The 21,463-nt window shown below is 33.5% G+C and overlaps 3 protein-coding genes across 3 annotated transcripts; 2 read left to right on the forward strand and 1 right to left on the reverse strand.

The window, feature by feature from the left end:
• Nucleotides 1-83: 83 nt before the first annotated feature.
• On the reverse strand, nt 84-371 carry TRIADDRAFT_33874 (uncharacterized protein; the record flags this gene model as incomplete). Its single annotated transcript, XM_002118235.1, has 1 exon — nt 84-371. The coding sequence occupies one exon, from the start codon at nt 369-371 to the stop codon at nt 84-86; it is 288 nt and encodes a 95-aa protein (XP_002118271.1).
• A 5,242-nt stretch (nt 372-5,613) lies between these two features.
• TRIADDRAFT_33837 (uncharacterized protein) lies at nt 5,614-10,484 on the forward strand (the record flags this gene model as incomplete). The annotated part of the gene is made up of 19 exons (XM_002118220.1): nt 5,614-5,725; nt 6,482-6,609; nt 7,041-7,180; nt 7,327-7,443; nt 7,594-7,719; nt 7,823-7,873; nt 8,007-8,049; nt 8,135-8,186; nt 8,289-8,404; nt 8,546-8,637; nt 8,935-9,107; nt 9,236-9,289; nt 9,396-9,452; nt 9,538-9,620; nt 9,705-9,735; nt 9,841-9,896; nt 9,989-10,118; nt 10,199-10,314; nt 10,407-10,484. Coding segments are annotated over 19 exons (1,755 nt in total), but the record flags the coding sequence as incomplete, so codon positions are not given.
• Nucleotides 10,485-11,600: 1,116 nt separating this feature from the next.
• TRIADDRAFT_33826 (uncharacterized protein) lies at nt 11,601-21,277 on the forward strand (the record flags this gene model as incomplete). Its single annotated transcript, XM_002118221.1, has 11 exons — nt 11,601-11,764; nt 18,862-18,989; nt 19,083-19,141; nt 19,424-19,672; nt 19,778-19,885; nt 19,978-20,040; nt 20,119-20,226; nt 20,338-20,416; nt 20,542-20,668; nt 20,875-20,990; nt 21,081-21,277. The coding sequence occupies 11 exons, from the start codon at nt 11,601-11,603 to the stop codon at nt 21,275-21,277; spliced, it is 1,398 nt and encodes a 465-aa protein (XP_002118257.1).
• Between the last annotated feature and the right edge of the window lie 186 nt (nt 21,278-21,463).

Genomic DNA, 21,463 nt, shown 5'->3' on the forward strand with positions numbered 1-21,463 from the left:
AGCTTATAGTTGCTTACTTATCTTATGTTCCCATAGCTTAATGGCTGCTTACTGATCTTATGTTCCACATAGCTTAATAGATGCTAACTGATCTTATGTTCCACATAGCTTAATAGCTGCTTACTGATCTTATGTTCCACATAGCTTAATGGCTGCTTACTGATCTTATGTTCCACATAGCTTAATAGCTGCTTACTGATCTTAAATTCCACATAGCTTAATAGTTTCTTACTGATCTTATGTTCCACATAGCTTAATAGTTGCTTACTAATCTTATGTTCCACATAGCTTAATAGTTGCTTACTTATCTTATGTTCCACATAGGTTAATAGCTGCTTACTGATCTTATGTTCCACATAGCTTAATATCATTATCTTCGTTGCTTACTAATCTTATGTTCCACATAGCTTATTCTCATCATATTCTACATAGACTGTCTGTCGTTTTAATGTCTCATATGGCTAGCAGTTATTATAGCTTCGACAGAACTTTTCACTTTAATGTTCCCTTAAGCTAGTACTCACGATTTCCACTTAATTGGTCCTCACCATTGGTCCTCACCATTTTCAACATTTTTTGTCGTCATAATTTCCCACGTAGTCTATCGTCGTAAATGTTCTACATTTCGTCATAAAGTTCGACGTAATTGGTCGTTAGGATACATCACCATTTCATCATGAAGGTTTACCACGTTGTTTTTTGGCTAAAATTATAGTTTATCATTATATTTTACGCGTAGTTTCTCGTTATTTTGATATGTCCCATATGTGGTTTATTATTATGTTCCACATAGTTTAACGATATGTTCTTGATAATGGCATAGTGTTCCACATAATTTATTGATGTAACGTAATTATATATGATATTATCCCGAATAATTGTATATGTGATTTGGTTCACTATACGGTACAGTGCGAGCTAGTTGATAAGCGTCACTTGTCTACAGTTATGCATATAGAAGACGAGTTATCTATGTTATACACCAGTTCTGTTACTAGCCTCTGTGTGTGTGATTCTTGTGAATAACCTGAATAAAAGTCCTGATACTTTTCAGAGTCTAAAGACGAATCTAAATGACTGAGTTTCCCATTAAGGAAAACCGTACATCGTATACTGTATTTATTTGGTTAGTATTTTTTACATAACCTTACGTCAAAATGTTCTGCATACTGTAGCTATATCTATAATTATATGCAATGTTGCACATCGTTTATTACAATGTTCCACATAGTTTAACGTTATGAAAAGTTCCACAAAGTTCATTATTATAACACAGTATTTCTATACGTTCATTTATTATTATGTTTCATATATACTGTAGTAGTAGAGATATCGGAATGTTTCATATACTGTACAGTACTCTATCATTATTTTTTTATACCCTGTAGTTTATCGTTAGTATGATCTGCATAGTTCACCGTTTCTATTTTTAACATTGTAGATTGTATTCCACATAGTTTATCGTTATCGCGTTCCATGTAGTTAATCGTTATGTTATGCTATACTTGTTATAGTCATTGACCACTAGATGATTTAGATAAAGTAATAGTTTTATGATAACTTTTATCCTTATTTTTATTTGGCACCGTTGATAGTTGATTGTCGTTATGTTCCACATAATTTATCGTTATTACCAATCCTATTTAACATAGTTGATCAATATTAACTTAGTACTTACTTCTACATATTAGATTGTTACATAATGTTCCATGCTTGATTGTTGCATTTCATATACAGGCATAATTAAATTAAAATTATTTGATTGATATGATGTTCCACACAGTTACTCGTCATTATGTTCCACATAATTGATACTTTTATGTTCCTCATACAGATTCTGTAGTCCATCATCATAATTTTCTTCGTAGCTTATCGTCTCCTATTCCATACACTGTAATATATCCTAGTTATGTTTCACAAATTACTTCGTTATTATGTTCCGCATTAGTGAATGTTTAAACGGTAGACTTCAGACTTTTCGTACATTTAGCAGTTACATTTCACAAAACGGCTTCGATTAAGTTTTATCAGTAATCATCTTTATTCATCATTACTAATTTCCGCCTTGCTTATTTATTTTATTTTATTTTATCTCGGATACAGTAGTTAACATTAACGCAATCGTTTTTTTGCATGGCTATTATCATTATAATATGATTTAGGCTTTGCATAGCTTAACATGTGAGTTCTAAATATTTCATCGCAACGCTTCATTTAGTTTATCATCATTGTAATGCACTTCATCCAGTGGTTTATCATCAATGTACTCTGCACAGCTTATCATTGTGAGTATTCTGATTACCATATTTTTTGCAAAGATTACACTAATTATAATTATATTCATATTCCACACAATTTATGCAATACTATTTAACAGTAAAGTTTCATCTTGATTAAATAGCATATTCCAGCAGTTGTTTATATGAAAGTACCTATATTTTATTCACAGTACCTTACAATCTATTAACATGTTACTATGATGAAATAGAGCGCTACGTTACTGTCGTATTAGTAAATGTACGATTTGATGGTATTTAGCAAGTGAGGCAATGAACTATAAAATGTTTATTAAAAGCTTTTGGTTCTCATTTGCTAATTAGTAATGATAAAAATCTGCAATAGCTTAAGATATGACTGTGCTTAGTTGTAAATTGTTATTAGAAAAGGAGATTATTTACCAAATATATTTAGTAAATCATACATTCTTAAATGTTCTATACAGCTTATGAGATCTGGCTTAACTCATAAACTACTGGGCAGCAAGTAAATGCATAGCATGTACTAAATGATGCTTCACATATTATATAAGCTATTAATCCGAAGTAACTAGCATTACTGAATTACTGTGCCTATTTATGAGCTGCTAAATGTACGCTTTAAAGTGTATCTTTATTAACCACATGTTAAAAGTCTTCGGATTATCTGAAGATCGGAGAGTCGCCAATGTCTTTTAGAGTATCATAAATAACAAATCCAGCTCCTTCTTTGTATATTATAATTGTGCTGCTGTACTGCCACCATTTGATTATAATAACGAATGGGGTTCACTTCTATCCGGAGTCTGCTTTACAGTAAATAGAGATAAGATGACGATATCTCAATAGTATGCAAGCAACACATACACTAGAAAAGCGAGAAAGTTATTTAGTAGTCTTACAAATATAATTATTGGACTAAGCGAAAGATTCCGAGACTGGCTGTCACTATAATCAATAATAGAAGAAATGTTGTTACGATGTAAGGGATATAATTATGATCTACAGTATAAATTTACAGACTACTGTGCAGTGCCAATAAGCTTCCATAGCTCACAGTTAAACACTAACCAAGTAATCATTTAAAATTACTACTTTTATCTACTTAACTCTCATCAGTATATTTAAGGCTGATTATTGTATCCATTTTAAAGTTGTATCAATCGTGATAAATTTGTAAATTAAATTATTATGATTAGGAATGTGAATGACGTCTGCAGACTTGCTCTATTTACAAGAATGCAAGTGATACGAACCTGCGGCTAGGAACGTCAATCCGTATCGGTTAAGGGAACTCGATTTGATACTACGACTCTGCTTTAAAATGTATAAAGATGCGCCACTACACACAGTAAAAGCAGTTAGTTTACAACTAAGACAATCACCATTCTTGGATGTAGTTCTCGGTTGACTTGGATTTGGCATTGCAGTTCTCGATCAGTATTGGAAAAGTGCGCAAATTTGTCCTCGTAAATCTCTCTCTTCATGAAGACATTACAAAGAAAAATGGTCTTTACATTGTATGTATTTCCAGTTAATAATAGTTTTAGTCAGCTTACTTTCTTATCTGATAGTATACGTAAAATAAATTCAATATCGAAGGTCAAATTTCAATTTCAAAATAATCATGTCAATTTACCAAGTGGTGCAATCTTTCCTACTTTCGAGTCCCATTCAGCTAATTGATTGATCTTCAATTACATCAAAGACTCGCTAAAGGTATAGTATATGCGTATGTGTATGGTATTGGATATAGATCTGAATAAATTGCACCTAGCGAGAGTAGTTCCAACTTACTCGTCAGTAGTTCTACAACTGAATTAATTCAGGCCCCACTACTGCCTTTGACAGTTGTAGTGCACCTCGGGCTACCAGAGCTACTTATGAGGCAGTTATTGAGACTTACTTCGCCAGGATATTCCTGTATCTGCGCAGACGTACTGTATGGTGTGGGTTGGACAAGGTTGCAGCCTGTCATACTTGTACCTATACCATGGTTGTATCATGGGCTACTGCCTACTGGCAGTGTTCATACTTTCCCAAAGAACTAGACATGCTGCCTTTTGCAGTTTAATAGTACAGTATACTATAGTAGCGAAGTCTGTCCGTACTGCTACTGTAAATCCTTCATACTTGGCGTTATTGGAGAAACTTGACACGTCAATGGAGTCTTGATGAAGCACGTTATCGAATGAATGGTGGTGATCTTGGAAACAGAGAACTTGGATTGATTTCAAATTGACTACTTCAATACTGACAATTGGCTTACTATAGCTGCTCATAAACTTAACTCATCATTAGTTCTGGATATGTAAACTTGGCAATGTTACTTACTTCAAAATCCGTTATAGCAGCACTTTGATGGAACCTTGGTAACACGTCTATCAGATTGATCCCTGCACTTGCAAAATGTACAAGAGCTTATAGATCCATACCAAGTCAAGCTGAACGTTGAAATAGCTTTGAATCAACTGATTTTGAATCAAGTAGTAGCGCTCTTGTCATACTAAATAGCAAATTTATCAATCAACTGACATAGTGTATCGTCCTGTCAAGTTTCTATCACCAATGATTGGCCTACATGTTCCATAACTTGGGTCTTTTCATTGTTGCCGGAAGTAGAGTAATCAATTATTGACTGTAAGCTTGATACAACATCAATAGAAATAGAATACACCAAGTAGACGGTCTTAGTATATGTTAATGAAGTGATGATAGTGACTGTAATTCATGCAATTTAGCGTTGATTTTAGATGTATATAACTCTTACATACGTTACTAAACTATACTTACTTTTAGGCAATCTTTTCAGCTAAATAGGCAGTGATTACCTTATAGTCGGTTAAATTACATTTAATCCAAGCCATTTGATCGATTCATCCCATATTGAAGGTAGCAATTTGAAGTTGAAAAACGAATTAGAAGCACTACAAGAAATTCGTGGTCGTAAAAGGAATTTAGTCTTATATCAAGTTGGCAATACTGGATACTAAATCAGGATACTATAAAGAATTGAAAGAATTTGATGCAAGCGCTGATTTTGGTAAATTATTATCATGCATTTATCACCTACATCTACTTAACTTAATTGTATCTATTCTTATCAAATTGTTAAATGGCGTATAACCTGCTCTGTTAAACTATGCTAAAATGTGGGATACAGTAACAATGAATACGCAGAGCTTTAAGTGTTGTTCATGCAAACAAGAAGATGGCAGGTTTGTTCGCAAAATAAGATATTCTTTCTTACTTACATACCAACGATCTAGTATATCTTGAGGCAAACCCTGAAAAGATGTACTGACTATCTGCAACATTAATAACCCTTCTATATTTAAATTTCAGGACATATTCTTTTGATAGACGATTTCTCCGACGCCTTTATCTTATTTTAACTAAGGTAGTCTTCTCGTCATGGCTTACATCTACCTCCTTTCTACTTTTTCTGCTCTTAGGGGCTTCTATAATTGGTAAGAGTAGCTTTGGTAGGGTATTTAGCAGTGCAATTAGTCATGGTAAATTGCAAATACTCATTTTAGAAATGTTTTCCATTAAGCTTTTCAATCAACGATTATTCCGGTAGTAATAGTTTGGTTTAATGTGTTGTTCTGAGCAATTGGTACAGTGCCGTAGTACCACCTGATCTAGAATAGCATTAATGTACTATACGTGTGGATGCGCTTGTACCTTCAGTGATGTCAAACCGAATGAGAAATTCGGGGATGGTAATGATATACCGTAAATATATCTATCATAGTCGTCACAATTTCGAAAAAGTGAACAATAGTGAGCGAAGTAATGATTTTTAAAATGCAGTGTAGGTAGTCTACCCTGAATTCTACGAGATATACCGCCTTCAAACTAGCCATAAATTTAGTTGTTACTTTTCTTGGTAAATGTTGTAATATTATTATATATTATATATGTGACTATCAAATAATTTTAGGTTCGTAATATGTTTACTCACATGCAAGGATTTTGTTAATTTACTTTCTATACTAACTGTAGTACTTCCAGTTGTACATATTTCACTCTACCTTGCGACTGTCAACTTATATGTGTATTACAATATGTAGTGAGAATTTGATCATTTTACCTGATTTGATTTAGATCTAGTAGTTATCAAATCAAATATCCATTTATTATGAGTGTGTATTAGTAAACGTTCCTGAAGCTATTTTTACTTGATAATTGGTTAATATTTATGAGTAATTCATTACTTTTAGAGGAATGGATCATCTACCAAGTTGGATTGATACCGAGTCATTTCTATACTGTGTTGACTGAAAGAGATGCGAACGGTTTCTATCGACTGATATGGATCTCCGTAGTGTATATAATTACTACAGCCACGGTGAGTTTTGTAATATCTCTTTTAAAGTGTAAAACTATGCTAATTAGTTGATACTTTTGCTTCGATCGATAAGATTTAATCTGTAATAAGGATTTAATGTAATAAGTGTAGGTTCAAGGGTTACATATACAATACGCCATTACCCACCTTACAATACTTACAACGGTATTAACTTATGCCAGTAAAAACGAATAATATACAGATTTGCTAGTTACTATAACTAAACTGATTAGTTGAACATAGCAAAACTTGATGAATCGTTTAATGGTGTAGTTTGTTATGATAGTTCCTGAATATACTAGGGGATAATGTTTTGAAACGTAAGGCAATTATATTAGATACAAATTAGCTGCATACAGCTAATGCAATTTAGCTATCGCCTGAACACTTAATTAAAATTATATACGCGTATATCTACCCTTTTATGACAGGCTAAGGGTGCGAGGATTTATGTTTCACAAGTGCTATACGTCACCAGTCGTCGAATTTTAAGCTTGCAGTTACACAAGAAATATTTTGACGATGATTCTTATTATCAACTACATTTTCTGCATCCTGAAATTGATAATCCGTAAGTTAATAACTGATTTATTAAATTTAAATTGATAGTATAATACTTTTAAATATTACGGTAGTCTATAAATCTTTCAAATGCATACAACTTCATAGCGTAGTATGGACATGCTCATCTGATCCATACGCAACTTAATTTTGTAGCGATCAACGTATAAGTCAAGATGTAGACCGATTTTGTCAAAAAATGAGCACCATCATTCCGAAGATTATTGTTTCCGTATTTGTCATCTCTTATTACACGTATCAAACATACGTTAGGTAAATTTTGGATGCATTATACAATCTTATGCAGCCTTTATACAACCTTTCCAATTTATTACAACACTAATGACACTTAATATTGAATGATACCAAAAGTATGATATCTATGTTAAAAGTAAAATTGTTAACCTTTTCATTTACTTATAGTGCTGGATATACTGGACCTGTATCAATCTACACATATTTTATCGCTTGCGCAATCATCAATCGTTTCATTATCGCGAGATTAGTAAAAATAATTGTATTACAGGAGCAATGTGAAGGCGACTTCAGGTATAATCAATATGCATTTTATAATTTGCAAGTCAACCAATTAAAGTAACTACGTTATATGATATAAAATGATATAAGAAATAGTTATTTATTACTTTCACAGATACAGACATATGCTTATCAGATCAAATGCTGAATGTATCGCATTTAGCCAGTAAGTGCTTAGCGCAAAACCTATTTTAATTTAATTGTATTCGCTACAGTGACCCGTTTAAAATTTTAAGTTTTATTTCAAAATTCTCATAAAGTATTAATATATTAATTCTGCTTCATATCTACCATAATAGTGGAGGTTACACAGAAGGTGTAAAAACTAATAGCAAATTGCAGGTATTGTTTGTAGTGCATGTTCTACGATCTTATTTACTGTCTTGTATAGATTAACAAAATTATATCAACATCTAACTTTCTATAGAATCTGCTAGCTACGCAATATAAATTAGTGAATAAAGAATTAATACTTCACCGTAAGTATGCTAATTGTAATACCGTTTTTCTTTTATTAATTATGCATAATAGCTATCATTATCTCAAGGCGAGAGATTCTAATTTTAAGTTTGCTTGTGCAGTTTTTGTCAACCTGTTCGACTATCTTGGATCTATCATGAGCTACATGATCATAGGGTTTCCCATCATTAATGGAATGTATGATGGCGTGTCTGATATTAGTAGCATAATTAGTAAGGTATTGCTTTTTTACGGTTGCGGGGCAGTAGTATAGATTATACGATATAGAAGCTTGTCTTGAGCTTCTTTAATACATAGTAATTCAGGATATGTTATATTTACGTTGTGGTAAAAAATAGTATTTCCTTTTCCTTTTCAGAATTCGTTTTTTTCGTTGTATTTAATAAATTCCTTTTCGCAATTGATGGATTTATCAGCCGGTTTATCTGATTTAGCTGGATACACTCATCGGTAAGATTATCACTAAAAACTTGGCACGTTCTAGGATAGACTTGCACAATATTGGTGCAATACCTATTACTATTTTTACGAGCTTGCAACTCGTAATTAATAGGATCTATGGAATAATGACTTGTCTACAAAAATTAAAGTTCAAAGAAAAAAGAGAAAATCCTCAAACAAATAGGTAATGCGGAGGTGTTACGAATTGTTTCTGGTTAGGACTAATTTCATAATAACTTTTATAACCTATATTAGCAACGCTGAAAGAGTTGAAGATGATCACGAATTGCTGCTTGCTGCTGATAGCCTATCTAACAACTCAGAATTGGAATCCCTTAGCCTTAATTGTAACAATTTACAACCTGAAACGAGAATATCTGAAGATATTCATATCGGTACTAATGATGAATCTTTAACTGCATTCTTTATTAAAAGAATCAGCTACGTTGCACCTGGAGGCACCAACTACTTAGTAGAAGGTATCTAAATTTTACTAGTAGTTTAGATTACTATGAATTTCAACTTTCATGTTGTTACATGCAAATGTATCTAAGCAATTCTTCTGATTCTTTCCATATGGATACGTTTCTGTATGAAATAACGATAGATTTAAATCTACAAATTAAAGTGGGTGAAAATCTCCTTATTAATGGTGACACTGGTAATGTATATTTGGTAGTGATTAATTCTAAGATGGATATCTAATACAGGTACCCCGTGATACTACTGAACATATGACTCTGATAAGGAAACGTTCTATTTCCTAGGAACGGGTAAAAGTTCGCTATTGAGAATTCTCGCGGGGTTATGGCTTCCTTCAAAAGGTAAAAATTTACAAAATACTAAAAGATCTACGACCTTCTAATATAGTTACCAATTTTTTAATAATTAAATTTTATATCCCCCTAGGATCTATAATTCGCAATCCTTTTTATAATATCATGTTCGTACCTCAGAGAGCTTATCTGACAGATGGTAGTCTTAGACAACAAGTACTAATGAGTTCCATCCATATGATTATGATTAACCTTAGCCTTAATGGTTATGAAATAACCCATGATTAATTGTTTTGATAGATTATGTATCCGTTGAATGATATTTCCAATGGTAGTATTTTAAGAAATCAAGGTATTGCTAATTTTATGAACTAAAAAAGATTTATAGATTCTATTACAGTAGTGAGATCATATGATTTTTTAATCTTTATTTCAGTACCATCATTAATTGATGAATCGAGATTTTTAAGTGCTTTGGATCTAACCGGTTTGGTAAGCTTTCTTGTTTAGTGTATAATATGGAAAGTAGTTGAAATTGACAGTATTTGCTAGTAGTTGCTAACACTTGATTAATTCTATCGTAGTATCATATCGTGGAACGTACCGGTGGTTTGGATTCATTACCTTCTGCTAATTGGCTTGAAATATTATCTCCAGGAGAAGTTCAACGTTTGATGTTTGCTAGACTTTTTTATCATCAACCATCTATAGCAAGTAAATACTTTGGATTAATGGGAGAATCACATTCTGATTGTTTTTTTCAAACTTGAAGTAAAATTATATCCTTAATGTAGTTGTAGATGAAGCGACCAGTGCATTAGATATAGAGACGGAATCTCAGCTCTATGAAACTTGCAGGCAGTTAAACATTACCATGATTAGTGTTGGTCATCGATCAAACCTTAATAAGGTATGTTGGTACAGATAGGAACTGTTGTAGCTTCTTGTTATGTGTGTATATGTGTAAAAGTATCAATCAGCTAATATGAATTTGCATTACAGTTTCATTCTCGTCGGTTAAAACTGGATGAAAGTGGTTCGTGGACTGTTGAAGATATTTCACAAACTGTTGTTGAATAATAAAGTTAAATACGTTTTATTTGTTTTTAATAATATACTTTTACTGCTATGACGTGCAGTACGACTTTTATATCTATATTCTGATGTTACAAATTTTGTTAATAGCTGTTATTCAGCATTACTTATCGCCAAGCGTTTCCTCAAGTTTATGAAACGTTCATCCTAGAACTTATCATAATTTGTAAAGTTTATAAAACCAATTTTTATCATAGATCAGTATACAGGCAAGCTTAATTGCTGTAGCTTTTTAAGATACACGTATACAGTATTCACGAATATAAATTAGTTCAATCTTTTGTTATTTTTATTGTTATAAATGCTTCTATACTAGCATAGTCCAATTTCAATTGACAAAGGAGAATGATGAATAATAAACGCTTAAAGCTGGCCTTACGAGACACTTTTGGTATTGCGAATACTGGCATTTAATGAATAAAATATTACGATCCTTTTCTAATTCTGTACCATAACCTTGAGATTATTCTGTAAATAGTTGTATAATATCATTCATGGTATATAGATTTAATTCTTGATGATATTTCTTCTAGGAAATTATAGCTAAGAGACGACTTTATTTCGCTAACTATTTATCATTCCATATTATATTTTTCAGCTGTTAAATACGTGTTTTATGAGGATATAAAACTGCGACTATACGTGAATAAACTATATGTACAAACAATCGAGTAAATTAAATGATCGATTATGCGGGAATTTTGACGTCCAAGTTGTTTATAACGTAGCATCACGGGTAGAGTGCAGCAATTCCATTGGGCACGGGTACACTATAGTTGTGTATGACATTATCCACGTATCGTACAGTACAGAACTGTTGTAACTTCCAACTGCTACACTGGATACAGTACTACTAGTAAGTATAGTATGCTACGAGCATGACACTATAGTCTCATACATGACTTAAGGTACAGTGTAAAAACTGCTGCTGCAGTAGTGGAAGCCACTAATACAGTCATTATTGCACTATAACTTACGTATAGTACTCTGACTGCATTTCCAGCTTTCCTTCTTAGCTTATAAACAGTGAACTTAAGACCTGAAAGAGTTAAGAAAATATTGCTTTCCAAATCGGTAACTCTCATTTTTAGAGCTGCTAAAATGTTGAGACGTATTCCTACAGCTGTGCGTGTAGCCAACTGGACTAGAAGCTTAGCTACAGTCAGTAATAGTGGTGGAGATACCGTTCAGAAAACAAGCAAGTTTGATATTGTAATTGCTGGCGGAGGAATGGTCGGCTCTGCAATGGCTTGCAGCATAGGTTAGTTTCGACTCTTAAATGATAATAATAACTAAATTTGACGAGACATCAATAATCAAGGTAAATAATAACGATATAATTGGTAATGGTGATAATTATAATTATCTTACTACCTATGCTGGACTAGAATAATACGTATTTCAATATTGTTGTGCTTCACTTCAGCTATGCTTTATAAATCCGTTGTGTAGCAATCTGTATCAGAATCTCAGCTGAAAGGCCTTTCAATTTATAACCCCTGACATTTGAAAGGCAGACAATTATCGTGATTAAATTTCATCGTTTTATGCAAATAATGCATGCAAGCTAAAAGAACTGATTTGATCGTATGTATCAATCATTACTGTTTATTCCTTCGTTTGAAATGGAATGATTCTGAAAATATGTACACTTGCACAGTCAATATATGACCAAAACATTGGATAAGAACCTTTGGTTATTATAATTACGATTACATTTTTAACAATTTTATTATTACCGACGATTTGCTCTTCCTTTCTCTGAGTCTTCATATCTGCAATGCTGTGCTATATTTCGATATGGTACTATCTACTACTATACTTTGATGTGATAATATCATATTTGCTATGAAATCAATACAGGAAAGTTGTTGTAGCGACTTGCTCAGGTTACTGTGTTTTATGTTCCTGTAAAGAAACACAATTACCTAGATTGCTATACCTGAACATGCACACTGCACAGTCTTTGATTGTTCAAGATTTGCTTATGGTACTATCAACTGCACATCGATGCGATCCAGTATGTTGTTTACGATAATTATAATTCTAACCGATATACTGTAGGAAGATCACAGTGACAACTTGTATAAGTGGTTACTCTGTTTCATGTAGCTCACCGTTATCGCCTGCTTAGCAACTGTGGGAGAGAATAATACATATAAAATAGACAATATAGGACATTGCAGTCCTTGCATCAGAATCATAGGCTAATTTATCAACTTTTGGGATTGGTCAAAGCTGACTTTCTTGGAACGATTGCTTGCACACTATTGATATGGTCTAGATTTTCCTGAATACTATTTTTTAAGCCTCGACTTGTATTCTTGATTTAAAGCGCTATGACGTCCATTTCTGAGGTGCATAAACAGTATACTGTGCTCATTCCAGATACTGTATGACACAGCGACACCTGTACTGGTATTCTCCAATCTCGACTTGACTGTTATGGCTATATACAAGATGGTGACCATTATCCATCTTGAGATACTGGGAAAACAACTCTATTGACCTAATTAATCGTCTAAGTATTACTATCCAATTCACAGCTGTATATTGAATCATGAACTACTCGATACTATACCGAAGAATACAGCAGCATGTAGTCATCCATGATTGAATGATATACACCTTGTAAACGTTCTGTATCTAGACCTATTAACCTCTCTTATTATGTCTTATTAGGCTATAGTACGGCATCTTCTCTCTTTAGTAGTCCCTGTTAATAGGATACGAGTACAACACAGCTGTATATTGAATCTTGTATACGTTCTATAGGCACTTAGAGCGATTACCCTCTATAATATCCTATTAGGCTATAGTGTAGCATCTTACTAGGATGCTAGACAACTCCATTTCAGTTATCCATTAATTACGCGTATCGATCAATTATAATCAATCGAGAGCAAGATGACAATGTGTGATGTTATAAGTAGAAGAAGTGCACATGCATTATACAGTCTAGAGAGATTTGAAGATTATTTACTATATCGAAGCAAAGGTCGAAAATAATATCAACCATAGCAATGATTTTGAAATATGTACATAGACAGATACTCTCAGCCTTGGATAGCTACAAGCTATCACCCGTCTGATATAGCCTTATTGAACGATTCCTAAATTAACAGTTACTTATTTGATAACGGCGTACCGTGGCCCACACACGACATATAGCCTTATTTAACTATTCATGAACCGTTTCTTATTTAAATTGAACTCCATTTTGACCAAGACTAAAGCAATTTGCTGCTTGTCATCACTATATAGGGATTGAAAGCTACCATAGCTGCAAGTGAAATTGGACTCGCACTACAGTACAGTAGTTGACACCCGTTAGGGGATGGGTGATGAGAAATGACACTCTACTTATATATGATCCAGTGAATGACTCCAAGCTATGCTCAGGCTACAGCAGTGTTTACCATGACGTGCTTAGCTAGTGAGTTACTATGAATGACCTCCATAGTGATATTTTGTGAAGAACTTTGACTGCGTTAACCTTGCAAGAGTCATGGTAACCTCAGTGGACAATCTTCGTGCAAAATAGATGTCACCCATGGGTCAAGTAGTCTGTTGCGTAGTCATGTCATGGTACTGACGTAACATGACTGTATTTTTGCGTTTCAATTTGCTTTGCACTGTCGATGGTGATGGTTTGAGCGTCAAATTGAGATACTGTACTGCAGTAAATATCACCCATGGATCAAGCAGTCAGTGGCGTAGACATACTATAGTAGTGAAGTAAGACACTGTATTTTTGCTTTGCATTGGTAATGATTTAAATGGTCATGTCGCCCTACACTACAGCAGAGCACTGTAGGAGTCCCTTTCTTCCAAAAGCAAGACAAAATCGAAGGGACGACCTGGATAGGGCAGTGTACAGTGTAGAGTACAGTACTGTCCACTGTCCTTCTGTCTGTCTCTTTACGGTGCTATACACTAGTAGTCCTGTTCCACCAGACAGGTTCAATCAACCCCCGCCAAGCAATGTGACAGTATATGTGTCACGGTACTGTACTGTACACTATACACCAACGCCTGGCATCAGTATCATGTGCCAATGATGACGACAAGCACTCTTTGAAATCCCACCATTATCGGCCATCACTTTTGAATGATCGGAACATTGCAATACAAGCAATTATCTATTCAACTGTTGAAAGCAATCTAAATTAGAGCAGTCTGGATTCATGATCGATTTGGATGATGAAAAGTAAAATGAGATTAGAGTAGAAGATGGAGAAACAATAGAGAGTCAAGCAATATTGGGCAAGATTGCATGGGTGCTATGGAAAGCGTTGGATTCCACGCTTTGATACCATGAGTAAAAATGAGAGTTCCAATCCAATACTTCGTCAATTCAGGTCGGAAATGCGCTGTGTCCATTGCCGAGAGTGTCTATCGATGCAATCTAAATTCTATTAGGATGATATGGAATGTCGTCCAAAATAGAGTACGTCGTCAAAAACTGAAAAGTTTCCTAGTAACAATGATCATAGCCATTTTATGGAGTTTATCACGTACACTTAGTGCTAGCTCACAGATACAAAATAACCATTTACCCTTCAAGGCTACCACGTCGTCTCGCTTACAATCATTTCAAATTAGGCCTTCCGATATGAAAGTTTTTCGTGATCCTTCTGGCTATTCTGGTCTTTATGCTAGGCGATTCAAGGATAAAGAAAGAATAGCCCATGTCGATTTAAGTTCCATGCCCATCAAATCGCACTATCTTATTATGCTACTGCGTGAATTTCGCAAATTTAATATTACTGGCATTGTACTGGAATATGGCAACACTTTCCCTTATTATGGACGCTTACAATCGATTGTATCACCCTATGCCTATACCACGGCCGATATCCTCGCTATTACTGAAGCATGCCATCAATATCAACTCAAGGTTATTGTAATGCTACCCATGTTAGGCTCTTTTGATTACGTCTTAAAGAATGATCGCTTTCGACAATATCGCATGAATGGCGAGGATACTCGTAGTTTATGCATATGTTATCCACCATCATTGGCACTTGCTGAAGAGATCATTAAACAAATGCTCGATTTACATCGTCATAGCAATTATATTCATGTAGGAGGAATTGGAGGAAGTGACATAACAACATGCCGCTATTGTTCCAAGGATGAAATGAAATCTTCCATTTATGCTTCCTTCTTAAGTCCATTATTACATCGTTTAAAAGAGTATCGTTCACCCATTCAGATCATGTTGTGGGATGATGCACTACGTTCTTGGCCAACTGACCAACTTAGCCATATAGCAAAATGGGTTATACCTGTTGTTGGAGGTTTCTATCCTAATATCGAAGATCTAATTGATCCATTAACCTGGCAAAAATATGCTCAAGCTTTCCCTTCTGTTTGGATTGGTGGCACTTACAAAAGTATGCCCGATTGCTCAAATGATACTATTGTTGGCGTCGATCATATTAGCAATACGATATCTTGGATGCGAGTTGCTGGCAATCATTACCACCAAGTCAACTTTCAAGGGATCATTTTAGTCGGTCCAGCTTTTTCCACTACTACTGATCGCATATGTGAACTTTTGCCACATTGTGCACCTACGCTAGCCGTCTTAATGTGGGTCATGATTAGTGGAGGTTATAACATTGATCATAATCGTGATGTTTCATTATGCGTTACAAAATGTACTGATGCCATTAATATCGAAATCAAACCTGATTACGCAGTTGAAAGTTGCGATTATCATGGTGGTTCTATCAATCGATTAGTAACACAGTTGCAAATATTAAATTTAAAGGTGAATCAATTTCGTAAGCTCTATCAAAATGACACAATTCTACTCAACGCAAAGAAGGATCCACTCTATGCTTCTTTAGCTAAAGATAATGCTCGACAATTATCAACTATGATCAAATCTTTAAAAGATAATGCTCTCATACTATTAAGCGATGCATACCGTCAAAATGATATTGAGCGATGGATAGCACAAGCAATTCAACCATTATATGATGATATAAACAGCATGCAAAAACGGTTAACGTGAACAACAACTCATTTTTATCAAAATGACAACCTTCATGTAGTTGCCATATCGATGCTTGTATACTAACGTGGACGTTTAAAATGTTGTTATCATCGACCCAATTTCGAAATCTACTTTTCACCAATGGCGACATTAGGCTCAATTCACAAAATAGCCATCAAGCTGATAATAAGATTTGACTGAATCACTGTCTATGTACATTTACAATTATTAGATATTGTCGTTTCTTTTTTGTTTTGCTTGTAAATTATCAACTGGGGCATCGCCAACTGAAACTAGAATATCAAGTAATCATCACTAATTGTACAATTAAACGCTAATAAAGAGCAATTCAAAGCGTATATAGATATCGTATACGAATTTCTATATTTGTACGCCTACATTATCAAGAATGAATAAGATCAATTTCAATTATGACTATTGATAACATTGATCAAACATCAGTCACAATGGCTACTGAATTCTTGAACAGTAATTGCCGATATTGGTTTGGTAATAGATAATTTTTACTGCTATTTAAACAATTTGCTGAATCTAATCGCTTTCTCATTATCAACACAATAAAACTAGTTAATTATATCCCCAAAATTGGCGCAGTTCTTAATGCAGATCAAAGTTGTAAAGCTTGAGCACATCAAATTCGGATAGTGATTGATTGATAATTAATTAATTCCAGTTTTATCTGTAGAAATGTTAATGTACAAAAGTTGTACTTAGGTACATCGTAACTAAGGTTGGGTCGGTTCACCTAAATTTGACAATTTTTTATTATGATACATTGTTATCATCGTTTTCGTTTGGCTACTACTGTATTCATTTTTTCCATTCAAGCGGCAGAGAATAAATTAACTACTCTCGATAAAAACTAAATTAGGTATCAATTTTCATTATTCCTACTGTTGGCAATATTCAGCTAAGATTGGCTTTTTTCTTCGCTACCCATTAATTGTTTCATTGTTAACAATGAATCAAAATGCCTTAGTATTACTACCAAATAAATCGTTTCGGGGCTATAACTGCACTGCACTATTAGATTTACAAATAAGATTTTAAATTACATCATGTTAACACCCGACCGGCTGCTACGACTTTTTAGACTCAATGATTAAATCAAGCGCCTTGAGAACACGACAACTTACGTATCGATTCTAATTCTTAGAGAAAACGCAAACAACCAATTTAAAGATCTTTAAGAATAATACAAGATGTATGTATACTCGGAAAGGCTTCTCTTTTTTGACTTTACCTTCTGCACTTTAATAAAAAATTACCGTTACTACGGAGTTGACGAGATATTGCAACTGTCTAACGTTTAAAGTGATGTTGTAGCCTTGTAACATAACCCTAACATTGAATGAACGTGATACTATCACATATAGTATAGCCTAAAATGGAGTAATATAAATGAAGTAAAAAGACACCATTTCATAATTGACTTTACCTTAAAAAGCAATTTTTGAGTCGTTGATTTTGATCATTGTCAATCGTAATTAAGGTTTTACGCGTTGTAATTTAATGAAATACTAGCTCATCTCGCACTTAATGAAATACCAATCACTAAATGATGCTAAAAAGGGTAAAATACGAAAGGATTAAAAGAGTAGGAAGAAGTATTAAAGTAAAGTAAAGCGTTGTGCTATCCGCACATCGAAAATCTATCAGAGTACCTTGCAATTTGTAGATATTATGATTTTATAGAACAGGATTATTGACTGCATTTGCAAGTAACACCGATAGCCCGGCCCTACCCTGTCTTATATCTAAAAATCCGATAATGTCTTAATAGAACATTAAGAAAAGCAAGTTAGCTCTGCAACAATCCAGATAACTTTTAAATTATATGCTACTCTTGTTCTACATGACATAGGCTTTAATTGTAATGCTTTTGTACTATACGAAATTACTTACGTTTAATGAGAATTTAAAAATAGATTACTTAAAAGGATTCAACTTAACAGGGATAGGTTGTATCGATTTAACTTATTTAGACATGAATTTACGAGATAAGTTAAAAGAATTCAACGAAATTGTCTAGCGAAATGAATACTTAAAAAACTATAAAATAAAAAGTTTACAAAAATTTTTGTACTGATGAGATCGAGAATCTGATCGGATCATGAAAAAGTATGAGTATTAATGAAATATTTTTATGCCCTGTTTATTAATTTTAACAGAATGAGATGTTCAAAGATCTTCTATTACGTTTATCAAGTTTTCAATACACACAAATTTATCTTTCTTAATTATTGAATTGTGTTGTTGAATGCATCTGAGAACAATTCACGATAGACAACTGCAGTTACTATTTCTTCCGTGTTAATTCTTTGAATTAGGTAGTAATCCAATCTTTGGTGAATACAAAATCGCATTATTAGAGCCCAATCCAGTTAAGACAATGGCAATCCAAGCCGACTTTAGTAACCGTGTTAGTGCAATTATTCCAGGATCTATCAATGTTCTTGATGGTAAATTGAAAATATATCCAATTGTAATAAAACACAGCATAGCGTTCTTCATTTTAATGTAAATCTTTTCCAATTATTGTAATTTTTCGGCAGACATTGGAGTATGGCCATACATCAGTGAGTTGCGAGCTAAATTATTTCAGTCCATGCAGGTATAGAGCAATTGATGAAATTATTGCAACTTTTTGATTACTTACGCTGCTATGCTATATGCGTATTTAGCTGTACGTTGTGCTGAAAGTAATATTACGTCATTCAGTCACAGTTATTTCTTTATAAATTTCAACAGTTTAGATACTACTTTTAACGGCAGATGGTAATAATAATAACGAAGATTATACAAGAAACTAAAATTAATTCATGCTTTATTCATTCTTTTATCATAACATTGATTCAGTGAAAGCGTAGCTTTATCTATACTCCTATCGTTTAAGGTATGGGATGCCGCAAGTGACCACAGTTTTTTATTACTGGATTCAAAATTTACTGATGAAAAGATGGGCTACGTCGTCGAAAATGATGTCATTATGTTAGCTTTGATGAAGCGGTTGAAATTACTAGATTCTAATGTCGAAATCCTTCACTGCAAAGTTGACGACATCAGCTTACAGATTAGTAATGGTGATATAGGCAACGTGTCAATAAAGCTCGATAACGATGATCTAATCGAAACCAGATTATTGGTAGCAATTACATACTAGTTTAGGAATTCATATTGAAATTAATTCATAAGTTAAAACACATTTAAAACCTATGCTAACATTTTTTATTTAAAATCAATGAACAAGATCGGTGCCGATGGACCTCAATCATCTATACGCACTGCTGCTAATATTAAACATATTTCATTGCCATATAATCAACTTGCAATTGTGGCAACTTTACAACTAGAGAATGTATGAACTGCATAAAATTCTATTAAATCGATATATAGAAATTTAAAACAATGTAATCTTGTGTGACTGTTTTCAAATTTTTATTTGTAAAGCAAAACGAGAATGTCGTGGCGTGGCAACGGTTTTTACCAGACGGTCCCATAGCATTATTGCCCGTACTGAATCATTATTATACTTTCAATTTATTTTGAGCTTACATGGTCGATAATTTACTGATGATTTCTACCTTGTAGCTCTCTAATTCTAGGAGCTCCTTGGTATGGACAACTAACCCAAAACATGGAAAAATGTTACTAGAAATGTCAAATGAAGAATTTATAGATTCTGTAAATAATGCTTTCGTAAGTTACAAAACAACGTTGAATTGTATCGAAATGCATATTTCCTAAGTTGAAAACGGGTATTACAAGTACTAGTTGATTTCACTACAGATTCATTTGTACTACTTGCAGGTAAATAATGACCATGTGATTCCTAACATCAACAGAATTAGCTCTACAATAAATCGTGGGCTTAATAGCATACCAAGCGGTAACATATATTCATAAGTGTAGTTCAATTGTCATAATAAGAATTCCGGTATAGTCGTTAAAGCAATAAATTTTAAGAAATCTGTAAGAAATTCAACTAACACAATATATATCATATTCATATAGGAAACTTTAAAGAAGCTCCTCAAAGTCCTCCAACTGTTGCTGGTATCGATAATAATAGTCGTGGCGGCTTTCCTTTATCACTGGGCCATGCAACCAATTACGTTATGAACAGACTTGCGCTAATAGGGTAAGTTATTTAATCAATTTTTTTAATTAAATTTCAAATTCTTGTAGTGGTGGCTTAATATCATTTCAAAAGGCTAAATAATATTAATATATTAGTCACAATTTCATAGATTAAATATCGTGTCGCCTGTCTAGTTGTAATCGCAGATTCTGCTTGATATGTATGATGTTGTAAGACCTTTATCAAATGCTGGCTTCTAATTGTAGAGATGCAGCTCATCGAGTTCATCCATTAGCTGGCCAAGGGGTTAATTTAGGTTTTAAAGATGTTGAAGTGTTATCGAAAGTTTTAGCTGAAGCTGTTACAGAAGGCAATGATATCGGTATATTATGATACAGGAAATTATGCTATGCGTTATTCTTTATGAAAGTGTTTCCTTTTATAATAATTTATGTAATTATATCTACTTTAGGTGCATTACCTCATCTACTTAAATATGAAAGCACAAGGCAGTTACAGGTTCTACCAATCATGGCAACGATAGATAACCTGAACAGACTTTTTTCCAATAAAAATGCATCACTTGCTTTGGCTAGAGGAATAGGCTTTCAATTTCTAAATTATCTTACACCTTTGAAGGTAATATGTCACGTAATTCCATTATACTAATTGTGCTTGATATTTTAATGATCGCCTTCAGAAAGTTCTCAAATAGTTTGTAAATCATTAGCACAGATTAAGTTTAAGATCTAATATGATCACTAATACAGTATTTGAGGTAATCATGTACACATACTGTATTGCGAAAAAGTAGCATACGAATTTTTGGAGGCATGTAAGTTAAAAAATGATCTT

Source organism: Trichoplax adhaerens, genomic scaffold, assembly GCF_000150275.1.
Source record: "Trichoplax adhaerens TRIADscaffold_40 genomic scaffold, whole genome shotgun sequence".
Taxonomy (NCBI): domain Eukaryota; kingdom Metazoa; phylum Placozoa; class Uniplacotomia; order Trichoplacea; family Trichoplacidae; genus Trichoplax; species Trichoplax adhaerens.